General features: G+C 45.5%; 1 protein-coding gene across 2 annotated transcripts; it reads left to right on the top strand.

Annotated features, from left to right (window-relative positions):
- Positions 1–259: 259 nt before the first annotated feature.
- On the top strand, positions 260–18903 carry F2 (coagulation factor II, thrombin). 2 transcript variants are annotated; one of them, XM_064492395.1, is made up of 14 exons: positions 260–675; positions 1052–1215; positions 1911–1935; positions 2185–2235; positions 3787–3892; positions 3995–4131; positions 5567–5881; positions 6198–6326; positions 6416–6542; positions 7092–7259; positions 7791–7964; positions 8258–8439; positions 18423–18493; positions 18642–18903. In XM_064492395.1, the coding sequence occupies exons 1-14, from the start codon at positions 597–599 to the stop codon at positions 18783–18785; spliced, it is 1872 nt and encodes a 623-aa protein (XP_064348465.1). In that variant the 5' UTR covers positions 260–596; the 3' UTR covers positions 18786–18903. The 2 variants fall into 2 exon arrangements, with proteins under 2 accessions (XP_064348465.1, XP_064348466.1); XM_064492396.1 differs by lacking the exons at positions 260–675; positions 1911–1935 and having other exon boundaries at positions 1082–1215.
- The last annotated feature ends 2570 nt before the right edge of the window (positions 18904–21473 follow it).

Genomic DNA, 21473 nt, shown 5'->3' with positions numbered 1-21473 from the left:
GTAGGCCCCTCTATCTGTGGCTGAGAGGCTGGGGCAAATGTTGGCTGTCCCTGCCCAGTGTGTCTTGGGACAGGGTGGCACTCTCATCTGGCCACACTCTTGCCTCCATTTTCTCATGTCTGTAATGTGGTGATTACACAAACTTCCCCACTGGTTTAGGTTTATATAGCTACTGATTATTAAGCTCTTAATATATATTCACAATCTCCTTTAGTCCTCACAAAAAAGTACTCTTCCCATTGTACAGATGAGGAAACTGAGGCACATGGAGCTCAAAGCAGCTATCACTGTGTGTTAGGATTGGAAGGCGTCTCAGGAAGATCTTGTGACTCTGCTGGCCCAAGTTGGCCGGTGTTTCAGGAAGGGAAGGGCTGGATGATGGTGTTTCCGCTGGTCTTTGTGACTTCCTCGCAGACCATCCATCCCTGGCCCCAGGAGGACCTGCCATCCCAGATGGCGGGGGCGGACCATCTAGCCACTTGTCCCCACGGCCCTGACCCGCTGACCTCTGCCTCCTGGCTGATTTCTTCATGTTGGTTCAACATTAACCCAGAGGGATCAGGACTAGCCCTCAGAGTGCTGGGAGCCGACACACTATGGCGCACGTCCGAGGCCTGTGGCTACCTGGCTGCCTGGCCCTGGCTGCCCTGTTGAGCCTTGTGCATAGCCAGCATGGTAAGGGGGTCCTGGAAGCTGGGACAGACTGGCAGACTGGGATCTGGGCTGGGGTCTCCTGGCTCAACAGAGAACACAGGGCCAGCCCCTAGGTGGGTCTCAGCTTATTATGTCCAGTTTAGGGAAAGAGCCAGGTGCTCAGGGCTGGATGGGCAGTGACTGCTTCTCTCTTGCAACTCCCATGGGGAGTGCGCTGGGGTGGCCTATGAAAAGGGGGGAGCTAGTGGGCTGTCGTTAGCAGCCTCACGGGTCCTGCCACCATCCTGGACCCACTCTTTAGGAAGCCAGCAGGCAGGCCAGGCTTGCTTCCAGCCCCCTTGGTGGCCAAGACAGCCTGGATCCCTGAGGCCCCTGTCCCACGCCCCTCCTACTGCAGTGTTCCTGGCCCCCCAGCAAGCACTGTCGCTGCTCCAGCGGGTCCGTCGTGCCAACAGAGGCTTCCTGGAGGAGCTGCGGGCGGGCAACCTGGAGCGAGAGTGCGTGGAGGAGCAGTGCAGCCGCGAGGAGGCCTTCGAGGCCCTGGAGTCTCCCAGCGCCACGGTGAGGCCCTGGTGAGGGAGGGCCGGGGATCCCTCCAAGTGGGCCCAACTGCAGGAACACAAAGGAGGGGAGCGAGGAGCATCACAGCTCTTTGTTGAGAACTTAACTTCATCTCTGGGCCCCGTTTCACCAGGAGGTTCTGACCCCTGGGCTGTGTCAAGGTCATAGGGTCCCCTGAGGCTCCAGGACATCGGGGAGCCTCCTCAGTCTTCTGTCTATGTCGGGATCTTGGGAGCCCCGGGCTCTGGCCGCCTGGGCTCTCAGCTTCAGCTTTGCTGCTACTTCTGTGCTACTTCTTGGGAGGTGGGTCTCTGGTGTGGCCCAGAGCCCTGGGTCTAGACCTCAGTGTTCCAGGAGCCCTGGGCAGCCCTCCCCTTCCCCGGGGCTCTGCCTGGGCCCCTCTTCTCCCGTCTGCCCCACCGGGAGAATCCCTTTCAGTCCTGGCCCAGAGCCAGGGAGGGGGTGGTGTGGGGTGCTCCCCTCCGCAAATTCTCTTCTCCTCAGTGTGCTTCGGCTTTTGGAAACAAAAGTAAGAAACTCTGCCACACACCTCCCCAGAACCTGCCCCCTGCATGACTGGGATAAGGGAAAGAGGAGAGTGTGAGAAGACATGAAGTTTACTAAAAGAAAAACAAACAAACAAACAAACAAAATAGGATCCTTTCACAGTCTCACTCTCAGCCCTTGTTTTTCAGGATTTGTTCTGGGCCAAGTACACAGGTGAGCTCTGGGGAGGGTTTGCTCCAGGCAAAGGAATCCTGGGGACCTCAGTTAGAGGATGTTCCACCCTAGAGAATCTTCTGGTTCATCCAATCATCCATCCCTCCACCCACTCCTCTTTCCCTCCTTCCTTCCTTTCATCCATCTGTCTGCCCATCTTTCTGTTTCTGAATGTTGTCCCACCCACCCTTTGCTGGAGCCTGTCCTATCCCTGCCGCAATTTCAGTCATGTTTCTGGGTCTTTTCCAGCTTGTGAGTCGGTGAGGAATCCTCGAGAAAAGCTCATTGAATGTCTGGAAGGTGAGGAACTCATGTGGGGTCTGGGGGACAGGATATGAGGGGACAGCCTGGGAGAAGAGGAGAGTAGAGGCAGGTTAGGAGCTGTGGTCTGGCGGTGGTGGCCTCTAGCATCTGACATTGCCATTTTGCTCCTCCCGTCAAGGATGTGTCTTTGCACCTGGCTCTGTGCCTGGGCATTAGTAAGATGATTAATGTTGGAGGAACATGAATGAATGAATGGATAATGAATTCATGTTTAAGGCCTCATTGTCATCCAAGTCCCTGTCCATGCCAGTCAGTCTGCCCCATATCCCCCAGGCAGAGCTCTCGTGATGTCACATTCATTCTCCAAAACCGTGAGTGGCTCCCCATTGCCCCCAGAGTAAGTCACAGGCTTCTTACTTCTTAGCCTGGTGAACTTGACAGATTTTGGCCTTAACCTTCCCTTCTTTTTTTTTTTTTTTAATATTCTTTTTATTGAATTACAGTCATTTTACAATGCTGTGTCAAATTCCAGTGTAGATCACAATTTTTCAGCCATACATGAACATATATATATTCATTGTCACATTTATTTTCGCTGTGAGCTTTAACCTTCCCTTCTAGCCTTATCTCCCATTGCACCAACCCTGAACCCAGACCCCCCAGCTACGGTGACAGCAAGTGCTTCCCTAAAAATGCCAAGGTGTTTCTACTTCCTGGCCCTTGCTTACATTGTCATCTTCCCCTGGTGTAACCATCCCTGCTTGCTGAAAGCCTCCCTATCCTTCAAGGACTAGTGCGAATACCACCATCTTGCTGAGCATTCAAGTGGCATCGCCCCTCCTCCACAGCATTCTGAATACACCTTTACTGTGACAGTAGGCCCCCTGACATGGAAATCTTTAATCAGTGGCCATAAATAACTTATTCAATAGACATTTCACTAAATCCCTATGTACCAAGCACTATGTGGAGTGCTGGGGATTTTAAGAGAATCAAGGAGCACACACCCTCAAAGGGAAACAAAAGTACAAAATATCAAAGTAATTGCTGCAAAAGTTCTGTTCCAGATGCCAAGAGAATGCCAAGAGAGGGAGCATTTAGTTTGCTGGCAGAATCAGGGACAGCTCCCTAGAAGAACAAGAGTTTTTCCTGAACAAACAGGAGAGCATTCCAAGGCAAAAGAAATAGCACGTGCAAAGGCCTTAAGTCATGAGGAGCTAACAGAACAGGTAGACCAAGGCCACGTTGGAAGGACCTTGTTCACTTTTTCATTCTGCTGGCCACTGAATATAAGCTCCATAAGGGCAGGGACCTACCTTGACTATGACTGTCTGATTCATTGCCATGTCCTTAGTTCCTGGCATGATGCCTGTCACATGGGTGTTACACAGTGGGTACTCAGTGACTATTTGGTGACTACTGTTAAATGGCAGTTGTAAACTACCATGTGCAGAGGAGGTGCTGAGTGTATACAGGTTAAGGGTCGTGGACCAGAGGCAGCTTGGAGGGGACGAACAGACAGAGCTTCGCTAGGAGAGATGGGGGACATATCCTCAGGATAAGAAACTTGGACTGGGGTCTCTGCAGGTAACTGTGCTGAAGGTGTGGGCATGAACTACCGAGGGAATGTGAGCTTCACCCGGTCAGGCATTGAGTGCCAGCTGTGGAGGAGTCGCTACCCACATAAGCCAGAGTGAGTGATGGGCAGGCCTGTCTGCCGGCCAGCTGAGAATAAGGGGCGAGGAGACCCTGGGGGTGGGGGTGAGGCCTCTTGCTGAGCAATGTCCTGTTCCAGAATCAACTCCACCACCCACCCTGGGGCTGACCTGCAGGAGAATTTTTGCCGCAACCCAGATGGCAGCATTACTGGGCCCTGGTGCTACACTACGGCCCCCACTGTGCGAAGGGAGGAGTGCAGCATCCCGGTGTGCGGTGAGCTGGCATGATTGGGCGGTCTGTGGCCAAGGCCCTTGGGTCTTCATGGGGCTGGCAGCCAGGGACAGGAACCAAGATCCTGGCTCCCTTCAAGTTGGGGTTAGTTATTTACAACATATTTGGGCTTGTTGGCTAGTGAAGTCATGAGACCAGAGAGTTAGCTTCCAGCCTCCTCTTCTCTTTCCACAGCCTTTACTTCCTTATGATCCAGGCTGTGGCTCAGTCTAAATATGCTTTACTTCCTGCTCAAGGCATTCTTCCCCCCAGGAAGCCCTTTCTAACCATTTCGGTCCATGAGCCCTTTTCTGAGCACCACATAGCAAGCCTCATACAGTCCAGCCCTGTGTGATTCTGTCATTATTATTTCTCATGATGTGTCAGCTAGCTATGGCCACGATAAGGCTGCAAAAACCACAAAAAGCACAAAATCACAATCACAAAAGCTCAGAGACATACACCAATGAGCATTTACTTCTTAGGCATCTGAGGATCAGCTGCGGAGGCTCTGCTGATCTCAGCTGCACTTGCTCATGTGTCTGTAGGGTCCACTGATAAAGGCTGGGCTCGGCCCGGTGGCCATGCTTCAAACAATGGGTCCAGCTGAGCTTGGCTCATTGTATGGGTGGGTCCAGGTCTGCTCCACAGGTACTCACTGTGGGGGAGCCTAAAAGGCGGTAGTGCCCTGGGGGAAGCTCTTCCCTGAGGATGGCAGAAGTACCAAACAGTGAGCAGAAACACAGGATGTGTCTTCAGGCCCAGGCTCAGAACTAGCACTGTCAGTTCCACCCACGTCCGGTTGGCCAGAGTGAGTCACATGATCAAGGCCAAGGCCAAGAGGTGGAGAAGTACACCTCTGCCTGTAAAGTCACAGGGCAGAGGATGTGACACTAGGCAAGGTTAAACAATTAGGGCCAGTAATTCAATCTACCAAACATGGGTGTCTTTCATGCCTCCCTGTAGGACCCGATGCTGGACCCTGGGCTGATCTTAAAGCTAACTTGCCAATTGTAGAAACAAAACCAGCTACCATTTACCAAGCCCTTGCTCCTTAACACTTATCAATGTTACAGCCATGCTGAAACTGACCTACTGCCCGTGTTGACATTCTCAGTGGATCCCAGCTCTCTTTCTTGCTGTGCCCTTGTGAAAACAGACTCCCTAAGAAACTCCAGGCAGTCCCTACCAATGGATTACAGATAGCCCAGGAGGTGAAACCTGGTTACTATCTCTGGCTTATTATGCACCATACACTTATGCTGTGTATTTTGTTTACATCTCTCAACAATCCTGCAAAAACGCATTAGTAGTCTCTTACAGGCAAGCAGACAGGCTAGGAGAGATTATAAAGACAGCAAGGCAGGATTCACATCCTGTCTGCCTGGCAGCACGTGTGGGCCCACCCACTCTGCTCCCTTGCCTCCTCACCCACCAGGCCAGGGGCGAGTCACTGTGGAGCTGACCCCACGCTCCAGAGGCTCCACAGTGAATCTGTCACCTCCATCGGAAATGTGCGTTGCTGACCGCGGCCGGCAGTACCAGGGGCGGCTGGCGGTGACCGCACAAGGGTCCCCCTGCCTGGCCTGGGCCAGCAGCCAGGCCAAGGCCCTGAGCAAGGACCAGCACTTCAAACCGGAGGTGCCGCTGGTGGAGAACTTCTGCCGCAACCCAGACGGGGACGAAGAAGGCGCGTGGTGCTACGTGGCCGGAGGACCTGGCGACTTTGAGTACTGCGACCTGGACTACTGCGGTGAGAGGGCAGGGCCGGGGGTCTGAGACAGAGGACACAACCTGGAGGGAATAACAAGAACAGGGCCTTCCCTGATGTAAGGCTACCACGTATGCAGCGAGTGCGTTCATGACAGCCTGGCTAACCAGGTGGGGGGTCATCCTAGCCCCGTCTTACAGCTGAGTAAAATGAGGCCGGAAGGTTTGGTTCCCTAGTAACCCAGGTGCTCTTAACTTCTATACCAAATGGCCTCCGTGGCCGGCTGGGGGTTTGGGTAAGGAATGGCCGGCCCCTGCCCCACCCTAGCCCACCTCAACTGGTGTCTGGGTTCCTGCAGAGGAGCCGGTGGAAGAGGAGGTGGGAGAAGGGCTGGACGAGGGCCCGGATGCGGCCATCGAGGGACGCACCACCGCGGAGGAGTTCCAGGCCTTCTTCAATGAGAAGACCTTTGGCGCCGGGGAGGCAGGTGAGGCGGCGGGCGGAGGGGCGCGGGGCTGCGGGGCTGCGGGGGCGGGGAGCTATGCTGGGCTCCTCACAGTCCCGCTTGCTCTGCAGACTGTGGACTGCGGCCTCTGTTCGAGAAGAAGGGGGTGCAGGACAAAACGGAAATGGAGCTTTTGGAGTCCTACATCGAGGGGCGCATCGTGGAGGGTTGGGACGCCGAGATTGGCCTGGCGCCCTGGTGCGTGCTGCCTGCCCCCAGCCGCCCCCAGCCGCCCCCAGCCGCCCCCAGCGGCCCCCAGCGGCCCCCAGCCGCCCCCAGCCCTCCGCCCTGGGAGACGTCTCCATCCGCGCCACAGATAATGTTAGCCCAGCACCGACATCTCATCGAATCCTCACAGCCGCCTTTTGAGATTGGGCTTGTTACTTCAACGGTGCAGTAGGGGAAGCTAAGGCTCAGAGCGCTTAAGTGACTCGCCTTAGCGGTGCTGCCGATGAATGGGTCCCACAGCAGGACTTCAATCCAGTTCTTCTGACTCCAGAGCTGTGCCAAGCTGTGTGAACTCTGGCCTGAAAGAAGCTTGATCTGAGGGGGGTGGTGTGTGCAGAAAGTTAGAGGGAGCCCCTCTGTGTGACATGGATGCCCTGGTCCCCAAGGGCGGCCAGGTCAAGCTGGGGTCTGGGCCCAGCAGGTAGCTTTGTTCAGTTCCTAAACCTGGAGTTTTCTGCTTGTCGGGCCTGTGGAGGGGCAGCCACCCCACCTCCTAATGCTTCCTGCTTCTTCTCCCAGGCAGGTGATGATTTTCCGGAAGAGTCCCCAGGAACTGCTGTGTGGGGCCAGCCTCATCAGTGACCGCTGGGTCCTCACCGCTGCCCACTGTCTCCTGTACCCACCTTGGGACAAGAACTTCACTGAGAATGACCTTCTGGTGCGCATTGGCAAGCACTCCCGCACCAGGTACAGAAGTGGGGGCCCGTGGGCATCTGGAAGAGGTCTGAGTCCTCCAGTGTGACTGAGGGGCTCTGGTGGCTCTGGGGCATGTGAGATATGTCTGTATGTCTCCCACAGTTGAAAACCTAGCAGTCTCTCCTGTAAAGTCTGTTTGGCTACACCCTGACTGAGCCTTGGATCTGGCGACAGAGAAACTAAATTTTTTTGTAGAGAGCAAAACCCTAGCCTGCCTCTAGCATCTTTCCGGGCACCAGGACATGGCCCATCTGTGATCTCTGAATTGAGGCTGTTTGCATCAAGGCCTACAGCCTGTGTCCCTGCCCCTACCTGCCTGGGCTGTTTGATCCCAAAGCCCTGTGCAACTTCAGGCTGGGAGGAAGCTGCCAAGGCAGGAGCCAGCCCTCTCCCCTCACTGGGGGACCGCTGGGTACCCCGACTCCCAGATCCTGAGCACTGGCAGTTTCCTTTCTCAGAGAACTGGCTGCCCCTTGTTGGGCGGCCTACAGCTTCTCCTTTTCTCTGCCGGGGTCTGCACAGGTATGAGCGAAACATTGAGAAGATCTCCATGCTGGAAAAGATCTACATCCACCCCAGATACAACTGGAGGGACAACCTGGACCGGGACATCGCCCTGCTGAAGCTCAGGAAGCCCATCACCTTCAACGACTACATCCACCCTGTGTGCCTGCCTGACAAGGAGACAGCAACCAAGTGGGGTGGCCAAGGGGGGCGGTGGGGAGGGGGGCAGCCGGGGTTCGGGGGAGCCGCCAGGGGGTGTGGCTGGGGGGCTGGTGGCTGAGGGGGTCTGGGCTGGATTCTGGGCCTGACTCTGACACTCTGCAGCCTTGCCGGAGTTCCTTCCCTTTTCCAGGCCTCAGTGTCTTAGAGTAAACCCCAGAGTTCTTGCTTTGGTGTTTTACATTCAGGCCTCTAAGGGATAGTGTTGGGGCCTGGAAGCTCCTAGACAGGTTGGTTCTCACTCAGTCCTTCTCCCCTCCCTAAAGGTTGCTCCACGCTGGATACAAAGGGCGGGTGACGGGTTGGGGCAACCTGAGGGAGATGTGGACAACCAGCATTGGTGAGGTGCAGCCCGGCGTCCTGCAGGTGGTGAACCTGCCCATCGTGGAGCGGCCGGTCTGCAAGGCCTCCACCCGGATCCGCATCACTGACAACATGTTCTGTGCCGGCAAGTCCCCTGGGCGTGGCTGGGCAGGTGGGAACAGCAGGGCCTCGGGTTCGCGGGATTGAGACCTGTTAAGAGCACAGGCCTGGGTTCAAGTCCTGGCTCCAGTCACTTACAAGTCATGTGACTTTGGGCAAAATTGCTTCAGCTTGTTGAGGCTGCTGCTTCCTCTGTAAAAAAGGAGATGAAAGCCTCTATCCCATTAGGCTGTGTGAAGGTTAAGCGAGATCGTGTGTCTAAAGTGTTAGGTGTGGTGCCAGTCACTAGTTGTCTGTATACGTGAACCAGATGCCAGCAAGAGGCCACGGGTGGAGGAAAAGTCATTCGTTCGTTCAGTCATTCAGCAAGTATTTACTGAGTGCCCACGATGGTCCAGGCACTATTCCAGGGACTCGAACAGACAATGCCTGTGTCTTCAGAGAGCTTCCTTCCTAGAAGGAGGGAGTATCAATAAACATCTAGAATAGCAATCCCTGTTGGGAGAAAAATGAAGCAGAGTAAGGGAGAGAGAGGTGGGAGCAGGGGAGATCTAAATAGAGTGTTTGGAGAATGCTGGACAAGGCCTCCCTGAGAAGTGATGTTTGAGCAGAGACTAGAAGACATGGAGGAGTGAGCCAGTCCAGGGGCCACTCCAGACTGTGGGGAAAGCAGGTGCAAAGACCTTGAGGTGGACACATGCTTGGCATGTCTGAGGAACAGCAGGGAGGCCTGTGTGGCTGGAGTGCAGTAAATACAGGAAGGGCAGCATTGGATGAGGGGAGGGAGGTGGGCAGGCAGAGGATGGGTACTTCCTTTAGGGCCTTGAAGGACTTTGGCTTTTGTTGAGATAGGATGTTATTGGAGAGTTTGGGACAGCTGAATAAATGGCCTAACTTAGTTAAAATTATTTGTAGAACTTTAGTGTAATTTCAGACTCACAGAAAAGTTGCAAAAATACAAAGAATTCCTTTATACTATCATCCAGATTCTGTCCCCCCTTTCATACACAGTTTATGAATAAATTGTACATATGTTGCCTTTTAACCCATATGCTTAAATATTTCCAAAAAAAAGGATGGTCTCTGCCATAACCACAATACATTTATTAAATTAAGAAATTAATATTAAAAAATTAATAATGATAAAATACCTTTAGCTAATTTGTAGACTTTATTCAAATGTTTTCCAGTTGTCTAATTACTGATGTCTTTTTTAGCAAAAGAAAGAAAAGTGTTTTTCCCATTCAGATCCAGTCAAGGATCACACTTTGTAATTAGTTGTCAGTCTTTGTCTTTCATGACTTTGATGTATTTGACAAGTGTAGGCCAGTTATTCTGTAGACTGGCCTCAGTTTGGGTTTGTCTAAGGTTTCCTAATGATCAGATTCAGGCTAAGTGATGTGTCCTTTTCAGGCACATGATTTCTTTGTTCCATAACTGGTGAGATTAACTCTGATCTCTTAGTTAAGGTGGTGTGTGCAACTGCCAGGTTTCTCACTGTAAAGTTCTGTTTTTCTCTTTGAGACAAATATCTTGTGAGGAGAAAGTTTGATACTTTCTATACTGTTTCTCATCAAACTATTCTCCTAACTATGGTGGCTGCCAAATGGTGATTTTCTAATTCTGTCATTCCTTCTGCATTTATTAGTCATGGGTCCTTATTTTATTCTGTGTTATAATTTGTTACTATCATTATTTTAATATTTAAATTATCCCAGGTTTGGCCAGTGGGAGTCCCAGCTTCTGTGATTTTGGAGGTGTGACTTTTGGAGATGTCCTGTCAATCTCTGAGTACTTTCTTACTTTCAGCATAGCAAGATGTTCTAGGTTCATTCTAGTTTCCTTCTAGTGGAGGATGGTAGTTAGAAACCAAGATCTGGGTGCTAGGTGTGCACGTTGTTACTGGGGTGTCATTACTCCTAGGCCCTCTCAGCAGACATAACTAGAAAATATGTGTATTATGCATATACCAACATCTATATCTGTTTTTCTTTCTATTTATCTGTCTAAAACCATGAGTTGATACTGAAACCTCCCATTGCAATGCAACAGGATTAATTTTAGCTTCTTCCTTTCCACAATTGTAACTCTCTCTGTTGCCAGTGAGAAGTCTGACTCCCGTTATCTGTAATATATTTACTTATTTGATTAATACTAAATATAGTTTCAGAATCACTCATCCATAGCTGTGAAAAAAATCCTACAAACTAGAGTTCAGCATTTCTTCACAGTTGTTCTTGTTTTTAACCTGAAGATATTAGCAATACTGTGTCTAAAAGTAACTTGGGTTACTTAAAATACAGTTAGGCTCATTTGTTTTTGATTGTGTTCAGTTTTGACTACCCTCCCTCCTATCTTGGTGGTTTTATTTATTTTTGGAGTATAGGCATACCTTGTTTTATTGTGCTTCACTTTATTTATATATTTTTTATTTATTGAACTACAGTTGATTTACAATATTATATTAGTTTCAGGTATATAACAAAGTGATTCAATATTTTTATAGATTATACTCCATTTAAAGTTATTACACAGTAATGACTGTGTTTTCCTGTGCCATATAATATATCCTGTTGCTTATTTATTTTATACATAATAGTTTGTATCTCTTAATTCCCACCTCTGCTTTGCTTCTCTTCCTTCCCTCTCCCCACTGTTCTCTGTATCTGTGAGTTTGTTTCTTATTATAGTCATTCGTGTTTTATTTTTTAGAGTCCACATATAAGTGATAAAACAGTGTTTGTCTTTCTCTGTCTGACTTTTTTTTTTAATGGTATTGGGGGAGTAATTAGGCTTGTTTATTTATATATTTATTTTTAAATGGAGGTACTAGGAATTGAACCCAGGATCTCATGCATGCTAAGCACTCACTCTACCACTGAGCTACACCCTCCCTCTTCTGTCTGACTTATTTCACTAAGTATAATATCCTCCATGTCCATCCATGTTGTTGCAAATGGCAGAATTTCATTCTTTTTAATGGCTGAGTAATATTTCATTGTATGTACATGTCATATCTTCTGTATTCATTCATCTATTGATGAACACTTAGGTTTTTGCTTTGCTTTATTGCCCTTCCCAGATACTGCATTTTTTTTTTTTTTTTTACAAATTGAAGGTTTGTGGCAATCCAATGTTAATCAGGACCATTTTTCCAACAGCTTTTGTTCACTTCATGTCTCTGAGTCACGTTTTGGTCATTCTTACAATATGTCATGTTTTTCATTATTATTATATTTATTATGGTGGTCTGTGATCAGTGATCTTTTTTTTTTAACATTTTTTATTGATTTATAATCATTTTACAATGTTATGTCAAATTCCAGTGTTCAGCACAATTTTTCAGTCATTCATGGACATATACACACTCATTGTCACATTTTTTTCTCTGTGAGTTATCATAACATTTTGTGTATATTTCCCTGTGCTATGTGATCAGTGATCTTTGATGTTACTATTGTAATTGTTCTGGGGCATCGTGAACTGTGCCCATATAAGATAGCAAACTTAATAAATGCTTTGTGTGTTCTGACTGCTCCACCAAACCCTTCGTTCTCCCATCTCTCTCCCTTTCCTTGGGCCTTCCTATTCCCTGAGACACAACAATGTGGAAATTAGGCCAATTAATACCCCTCCAATGGCCTCTAAGTGTTCAAGTGAAAGAAGAATCGCATGTCTCTCATTTTAAGTCAAAAGCTAGAAATGATTAAGCTTAGTGAGGAAGGCATGTCAAAAGCTGATAGGCCAAAAGCTGGGCCTCTTGTGCCAAACAGTTAGCCAAGCTGTGAGTGGAAAGTTCTTGAAGGAAATTAAAAGTGTTCCTCCAGTGAACACATGAATGATAAGAGCAAAACAGCCTTATTGTTGGTATGAAGAAAGTTTTAGTGGTCTGGATAGAGGATCAAATCAACCACAACAGTCCCTCAAGCCAAAAGTTTGAGGCTAGCAGAGGCTGATTCATGAGGTTTAGGGAAAGAAGCTGTCTCCATAACATGACAGTGCCAGGTGAAGCAGCAAGTTATCCAGAAGATGTAGCTCGGATAAACCATGAAAATGACTATACTAAACCACTGATTTTCAGTGTAGACAAAACAGTCTTATATTGGAAGAAGATGCCATCTAGGACTTTCACATTTGGAGAGAAGTCAATGCCTGGATTCAAAGCTTCAAAGGACAGACCGGTTCGCTTGTTAGGGCCTAATACAGTTAGTGACTTGAAATTGAAGCCAGTGTTCATTTCCCATTCTGGAAGTCCAAGGGCCCTTTAAAATTATGCTAAATCTGCTCTCCTTGTGCTCTATAAATGGAACAACAAAGCCTGGATGAGAGCACATCTGTTTACAACACAGTTGACTGAATATTTTAAGCCCACTGTTGAGACCTACTGCTCAGAAAAAAAAGATTTCTTTCAAAATATTACTTCTCATTGACAATGCACCTCGTCACCCAAGAACTCTGATGGAGACATAAAGGTTAATGTTTTTTTCATGCCTACTAACACAGCATCCATTCTACAGACCTTGGGTCAAGAAGTAATTTCAATTTTTAAGTCTTTTTTTAAAAAATAATATTAATTAAATTTTTTTCTTTTTTGCTTTATTGTTATTTATTTATTTATTTTTAGGGGGTAGGTAATTAGGTTTACTTATTTTTTTAGAGGAGGTGCTGGGGATTGAACCCAGGACCTTGTGTATGCTAAGCATGTGCTCTACCACTTGAGCTATACCCTCCCCACCTCAATTTTCAAGTCTTATTATTTAAGAAATACATTTCATAAGGCTGTAGCTACCATAGATAGTGATTCCTCTAATGGATCTGGGCAAAGTCAATTGAAAACCTTCTGGAAAGGATCCACCATTCTAGATGCCATTAAGAACATTCGTGATTCATGGGAAGAGGTCCAAATATCAGCGTGAACAGGACTTTGGAAAAAGTTGATTCCAATCTCCATGGATGACTTTGAGGGGCTCAAGGCTTCCATGGAGGACGTAATTGCAGATGTGGTGGAAATAGCAGAACTAGAATTAGGAGTGGAGCCCTGAGATGTGACTGACTTGCTGCAACCTCATGATAAAACTCTAATGCATAAGGAGTTGCTTCTTGTGGGTGAGCAAAGAAAGTGGTTTCTTGAGATGGAATCCACTGCTGGTAAAGATGCTGTGAAGATTGTTAAAATGACAGATGTGAAGATTGTTAAAATGACAACGGATTTAAGGTATTACATAAACTTAGTTGGTAAAGCAGCGGTAGAGTTTGAGAGGACTGACTTCTATTTTGAAAGAAGCTCTACTGTGGGTAAAATGCTGTCAAATAACATTGCATGCCACAGAGAAATCGGTAATGAAAAAAAGACCAATTTCAATCCATGTGGCAAGCTTCATTGTTATTTTAAGAAGTTGCTACAGCCACCTCAACCTTCAGCAACCACCACCCTGATCAGTCAGCAGCCATCAACATGGAGGCAAAACCTACCACCAGCAAAAAAGTTATGACTTGCTGAAGGTTCAAATGATGGTTAACATTTTTCAGCAACAGAGTATTTTTTTATTAAGGTATAGTTGCTGTACAATATAAGGTTTAGGTGTACAACATAATCATAGTTTTAAAGCTTATGTTCCATTTAGTTATTATGAAATATTGGCTATAGTCCCCATGTTGTACAGTATATCCTTGTAGATTATTTATTTTATACATAGTAGTTTGTATGCAACAAAGTATTTTTGAATTAAAGTATGTATGTATTTTTTCACATAATGCTGTTGTACCCCTAATAGACTACAGTATGCTGTAGACATAACTTTTATATGCCAGGAAACCAAGAAAGTCATATGACTCGCTTTATTGTGGTGGTCTGGAACAGAACCCACGTATATCCAAGGTATGCCTGTATTAACATGGTCCAAAAATCAAACTCTTTAAAACAGGTACACTCAGAGAATGACACTTCCCTTTCCCTCCTGTCCTGGTCCCACCGCCTTCCTTTCCCCCCCACTTCCAGCCAGCCCTGCAGGTCACCAGCCTCAGTAGTTGGTAGTTTATTCTTTCAGTGTTTCTTTTTGTACAGAGAAGCAGACACATGTATATTTTCTTACTTCTCCCTTTTCACAGACAGAGTAACACAGTATAGATACTCTTTTGTACTTTGTTTTTTTCACTTAATGTATCTTGGACTTTCATTCCTTTTTGGTTAGAGAGCTTTTCCTTATTAAAAACAATTTTATAGTCATATTATGTGGATGTATGATAGTCTATTCAGCCATTTCCTGTGTATGGGCATTTAGATTTCCAGTATTTTGTAACTGAACATCTTTTTATATGTTTAATGACTATTTTTATATAATTTTTTGTGAAAGCCTTCATATTTTTTTGCATATAGTTTTGTCCCTTTCCCATCATTTTTTGAGTTCTTCATATATTAGTGATATTAGGCTTTTGTTTGTGATATCCTTTGCAAATATTTTCTCCCAGTTTGTTATTTTTTTCCTTTATAATTTTTTGCCATTGAATAAAAAATTTTTTATGGAGCCAGATTTATTAATTCTTTTGTTTTAGTGCACCTAGATTCTGAATCAGAGTTAAAAGAACTTTCCTTGTACCCATGTCATAGAGAAATTCACTTGTGTTTTCTCGTAGTACTTGGTTTCATTTTTCAACACTTAGATCTCCAAGTCATTTGTTTATTCTTGTGTATGATGCAAGGTATGGATCTAATTTATCTTTTTCCAAATGGCTAGTAAACTGCCTCTACACCATTTAATAAAAATTCTGTCTTTGCCCCAGTGATTTGAGATGTCACTTTGATCACATACTAGGTATCTATGTGTGCTTAAGTCTGTTTCTGGACACCTGATTCTTCTGGTCTGTGGTCTATTCTGTTAAAATGCTGTCTTGTTTTAATTACAGAGGCTCTAGAGTGTTTTCCTGTCTGGTAGGGCTTGTCTTTTGTAGTTTTTCTTTTCCAGTGTTTTCCTGGCAGTTCTTGCACGTTTGTTTTTCCATATGAATTTGGTATCAACTTGTCTAGCTGTATAAAAAAAGCTGGTGATATTTTTATTGGGATTATGTTAAATTTATAAACTAAATTAGGGAGAACTGACATCTTTTGGATTTTAAGCTATTCTATCCAAGGACAAGAAATGTCTTCCCATTTGTTCACGTTTACATTGTATCTCGTGTTGCAATGTCTTCTCTTATGATTTTTTTTTTTCTCTTTGGCACCTTATTTTATGTATTTGTGTTTTCTTCCTTATTTTTCTTGAGTAAATTAGCTAGTGGTTGCAAAAAACAAGCAAAAGTACCTAAGAATTTGACTTACTAATTAGGCTTATTATTTTTCTATTCTGTTCCTCATTAATTAATGTTCTGCTTTTATCTTAAATTTTTTTCCCTTATGCTTTCTCATGGTTCATTTTGCTGTTCTCTTTCTAAAAGCTTTTTGAGCTGACAATTTGGTGAGTTAATTAATTAATTATATTCTTTAGTGGTTAATTTATTTTTGATCTTTAATTTTTGCTGAGTAGGGCTACGCATTTTCCTCTGTTCACAGAAAACACTATTTAGTGTGTTTGAATTATCATTTTTTTTTAATTCTGTAATTTCATTGTGTATTTCCCTTTCACTCAAGAGTTGTTTAATAAGTGGTTTTTAAATTTCCAGATGGGAGGACCCTTTGTATTTTGATTTTTCAGTTTTGCTGCATTATGATCCAGAATATGGTTTGTGATATTTCTAGTTTATGGAGCTGTTTTTTTTGAGAGCTGTTTGATCAATTTCCACGAATGCACGTGTGTGTGAGGTGTGGGAGTGTGCTCTCTTTTATCCACGGGTAAAGCTTAGTATATGTATGTATCTGTAAATGTATCTTATCACTTGTTATTTAGGTCATTTATATTCTTACTTATTTTTGGTTCACTTGATCTGTCTTGTACTGAGTTTGGTGTGTCAAATTCTATTATTAATGTATTTGTATCCGTCTCCTTGCATCCCTTATAGTCTTTTACTGTATAAAGGCAGTTATTGTGTTATTTGGTGTAGATATTCATAACAATTGTTCATTGTGAATTGTGGCTTTTAGCCTTAAAAGTGTCTTTCTTTAAATTATTTTAAATTTCAGCTTCACCATCTCTGCTCTCTTTTTATTTCCATTTGCCAGATAAACTTTTGTCCATCCCTTTAATTTTAGCCTGTATGAATCACTCTGTTTTGTCTTATATATAGCATAGTTGGGTCTTGTTTTGTGAATCAAATTAAATATATTTTTGTTTTTTAAAAGGCACGTTAAGCCCATTTGTACTTATTGACATGATTGGTAGAATCAGTATCTCATACGATTTTGTAAATATTATGTATATATGTTTCATTTACTGTGTTTTTTCCATGTGTGATCTTTGCTTTTAAAATAATTTCATATATTTAAGAAGGCTTGCATTTTTGTTCTACTGATTATCTTTGGTATTACGCCTTTTTGAAGTGCCCTTAGCTTCTTACATTCTTTTAATTGTATAGCCAGTCAGTGAGAGTTACCGTCAGTGAGTTTACTTTCCTCTTTCTCTTCTCTTCTCATACTTTGAGTTGCATTTTTTCTACTACTCAGCCATAAAAAAAGAACAGAATTCTGTCATTTCAGACAGAACAGTTTCAGGACAGTTAATCCATCCCTTTGCTGAAGCATTCACCTCTTGGTTGGATGAAGTTTGTCCACTAGTAGATTCTTAAAAAAGGGCTATGAGTATAGAATTTTCTGTAGTCTTGACACCTGAAGATCAGCTTGGTGGGATATAAAATCCATGGTTTACATTTTCCTGCCTTGAATTTTTTGAAAATAGAGCTTTATCATTGCTTGCTTTGTATGTTGTTTTTAAATAACAGTGCATGTTGTTTTTGAATGCCAGTGTAATTCTTTCCCTCTTTGTAAGGTAGTTGATCTTTTTGCTTGGTGGCCTTGAAGGTTTTTAATTCATCTTTGGAATCTAACAATTCTTTAGAATACATCTCAGAGTTGAGTGTTTCAGATCAGTTTTGCCAGTTACCTAGGGGATCTTTTCAATATGTACCTTCAATCTTTTATTTCTGTGAAGTTTTCTTAGACCGTGTTAGACATACTAGTTCTATTCCGTTGCTTTCTTTTTCTTCTTGAGGGACTCATTTCTTTAGCCTAGTTCCATTTTAACCACTCTCTGCTTTTAATTTCTTCCCATCGTTTTATCCATTTATTTTTAAGTTTTGAATTTCTGATTCATTCTTTTTCACATACCAAAAATTTGCTTGAGGGTATTTAATTCAGTTACTGTTTTCTTCTGTTTCATGGTTGTGTTTTGGGAGAGAATTTTGGTTAGCTGAGGTATTTTTATTCTTCTTTTTTTGGTTTCCTATATTTGTATGGTATCCATTTTGTACATTTGGGGTTATTTACAAGATTCCTAATTTGTAAGTATCTACTTCTTTGCTCTGGTGGACATCTTACCATCCTCATCTCCACGTATGTTTTGATATTAGATGTACAGTTAAGTATATTAAAGTGGTTTGAAGTTTGGGTGTTCTCTCTATCCTAGTTGTGTTGAAAGTGTGTTTTTTGTGTAGCTTTTGTTCTTGCTCTTCATGTTGTTCTGCATTGTTTGTAGAGGGTACGTGGGGATATTTGGATAAAGGCAACTGCCATTATTCTCTGCTACCTGTAAGCCTAATGTGTTTTTAAGTCATTCTGCCTGTTGGCTGGAGAATGGATTGTAGGCGGCAAGGAAAAAGTAGAACTGGGGAGACTAGCGGTCCAGGGAAGAAGTGTATGTGGCGGGACCAGGTGCAGAAGCAGTGGGGAGTGCTTGGGTCTGGCATACATGTTGCAGACAGAGCTGACAAGAGTTGCTAAAGGATTGGGTGTGTGGGGTGAGGAAATGGGAAGACTCAAGGGAGACTGGAAGGAGTCAAGTGGACACTTGCCAGCAGTATCTCTTGAAGGGGAAAGTGGCTGGAGTATGAGCTCTACCCTGAGTACTGCTATTCTCTCTCAAGGTTACAAGCCTGATGAAGGGAAACGAGGGGATGCTTGTGAAGGCGACAGTGGGGGACCCTTTGTCATGAAGGTAGGCTTCTCCAAAGGCCAGGAGCTGGTGGGCAGATCCTTCTACGGTGGGTGAGGAGGGACCTGAGTTTTCAGAAACAACTGCTTGACAGGATAATACTGATACTACCTTGGACTTGACTGTTGGAAACCCCATGTTTCTTCCTCAGAGCCCCTTTAACAACCGCTGGTATCAAATGGGCATCGTCTCATGGGGTGAAGGCTGTGACAGGGATGGAAAATATGGCTTCTACACACATGTGTTCCGCCTGAAGAAGTGGATACAGAAGGTCATTGATCGGTTTGGAAGTTAGAGGGCCACCCACTTTCTAGGCTCCTCACTACAAAATCACAGAAGCCTATCCAGTGAATTATTTTTGTGGTTTGTTCCTAAAACTATTGTTCTCAATAAAAGTGACTCTGTCAAAGCGCCTCAATGCTCCCAGTGCTGGTCATGGGCCTTACTGGACAAACAGGGCCAGCTGAGAGGAAAGACGGCAGCTTGAATTTATTAGCATTTAAAATGTTCCAGGCTTGGGGCTTTAATGGATTATTTCATTTAATCCTTACAAAAGGTAGTAAACTGAGATTTGGAGGAGTACCTTCTCCAAGGTCACATGGCTAAGAAGGGTCAAAGTCTGACCTGAAATATGGGAGACACTGAAGCCCATGCTGGTAGCCGCTCTGCTGTGAGGGCTGCGAAGAGCTTGTCCGAGAACCAGAGATGAGGCAGGAGGAAGGGAGGCTAGTGAGGGGGGAATAGTAACATCTTCCTATTTACCTCAAACTTCCTCAGTCCCTACATCCTTCCTCAGGTTATTAAAATATCAGATTTATGTCCCCCCAAGGCTCATACTTTGAGAATACTGTGGGTTGTGGTTCAGAGTAAGGACCTTAGTGCCAGACTGCCTGGGTTCACAGTCCAGCTCCAACCTTAAAAGGGATAACCATGGCTAAGTCACTTGACCCCCCGAGGCTGTTACCTGGTGTATACGATGTATGTAATGACATGACTTGCCAAATAAGGTTTTGAGGATTCAGTGAGGTCACTAGGGTAGTGTACTTAGCAAAATGCCTGGTACCTGGTCAGCTTTCTGTAAATCACTGCCACTTTTATTCTCACTACTGCCTGGGGTGGTGAAAGTTCCTCTGCTACATCCCACTTCCCCCTCTGGCCCCTGAAATAGCACAGTGGCAGGGTTGTCACCTCCTGGAATTTCTACTCTCTCAGCAGTTATCAGACTTGGGCAATTTGTTTTTCTAAGAAATGGGACCAAGAATATGTATAAGCAGTTCCTTAATGGGTTTGGACAAAGTCTTAAGCGTCAGAACTTTCAAGATGCCCTTTTTTTTTAGGTTTATTTATTTATTTTTAGAGGAGGTACTGGGGATTGAACTCAGGACCCCATGCATGCTAAGCATATGCTCTACCACTTGAGCTATCCCCTGTCCCCCTCAAGATGCCCTTTGACAGCACATTCTTCTAGGTTACTGCTGGCAGAGGTCACCGGATGGGATGGAGCATGGCTCTGACACATCATTGACCTTGTGTGTAGCTCCAGAGTTTCCAGCTGACCTTGGTGTGTTGCTCTTCCTGCTGGGTGCGTTCATGCCTCAGAGGAACTAGGCACTACAGCCTGTGAGGTGACAGCAGAGTGACAGCGAGTTGCAACTGGTGTGAAGGGCTCACTGCTTGGTGACAGGAGGACTGCTGAGAAGTCTCACCCCTGGGCTTGGAGGGGAGAGTGAAGACTGAACGTGGGCCGTGGGACAGGGAGGGGAGTCGAGCTCAGATGCCGTGTGGTCACCATTCTCGGCCTAGGATCTTTAACTAAGGTCTTGAGACTTCATGGCTTACAGTGAGAAGGGAGCTAGGGTAGGTTTCTTTACCCCCATTCCCTCCCTTTTCTTCCCACTCCGATTTTTCAGTACATCAGGGAAGAGAGAATTAGGACTGAGTTCCTTGTCCTCACCCTTTGGTTCTAGTTGACTGGAAAGCAAGGTAAAAACTGGGGCTTCAGTGAGCTTGCAGGATCTTGGCAGCCCAGAGCTTCAACCAGAACAGGAGGGCGGGATTAAGAATGAGCTGTAATTAATACCCCATGTCGGCTTTCCAAACGAGGGCACACATCCTTCCAAGACTGCTGGGCACTTTGGTTTTTCAAATTAGCTGTAATGATTCCAGACCCAGGCACAGCCATTCTTTCTAACTATGTTCCTTCTCTACAGCAGTGAACTCCCCTGTCTTCCCTTCAGTGAAGGCCAACTCCCATGTTCCTATTACAAGGAAGAGGGGCAAGTTTCATTTCTGGCAGCACAGGGGCCACCTGAAAATCACGCCTAGAGTCAATGGAGGATTCATTTTCCATCAACCATTCATTTCTTGACCACCAGTTGAGTAAAAGGTGGTGCAGAAAAATTCCTTTGGACTTAATGATTATACCAAAAGTCTCACACCTGAATCCAACTGCACCTGGAAACTTAGTGACTACAGGGTTTTCTGATTGGGGAAGGAGGCCTTGTGGGAGGCCAAGGATGAATCCTCAGTTTACTTTCTGGTCTTTACTGAGACTGAACATGAAGCAACTGTCAGTCACGACTCAGAGAGACTCCACTAACCAGGCAGGCAGCTCCTCAGTGCTCCCACACTGAAAATCAGATGACCCCAAATCCAGTTGTGGTGTGACAGCCACTGGAGCCTAGCTAGTCCCTGGGCACAATCTCACCTGCGTTTGGGCAGCAAAGTGGTAGGATCTGAGAGCTCCTTGGAACCATGGTGATGAAGAGAGGGAAGTCATGACCAAAATCTCAAAACAGGGAAGCGTGAGATCTCTTTGATCCCCAGGAGCTGCATGTGGAAAACAGGAGAGGTGAGTTCCTCCTATTTCCAAGGAGTAAAAGACAGCACCAAGCCTGGGAGCCAAGAAAAGGTAGAGCTTCTTAAAGAGCCATTATGAACCTTTCCCTTACCAGCTGAACACCCAGTTGGTCCCAAGAACAGG

The sequence above is a fragment of the Camelus dromedarius genome, chromosome 12, assembly GCF_036321535.1.
Source record: "Camelus dromedarius isolate mCamDro1 chromosome 12, mCamDro1.pat, whole genome shotgun sequence".
Classification (NCBI taxonomy): domain Eukaryota; kingdom Metazoa; phylum Chordata; class Mammalia; order Artiodactyla; family Camelidae; genus Camelus; species Camelus dromedarius.
This window is presented reverse-complemented; position numbering and strand designations above follow the sequence as displayed.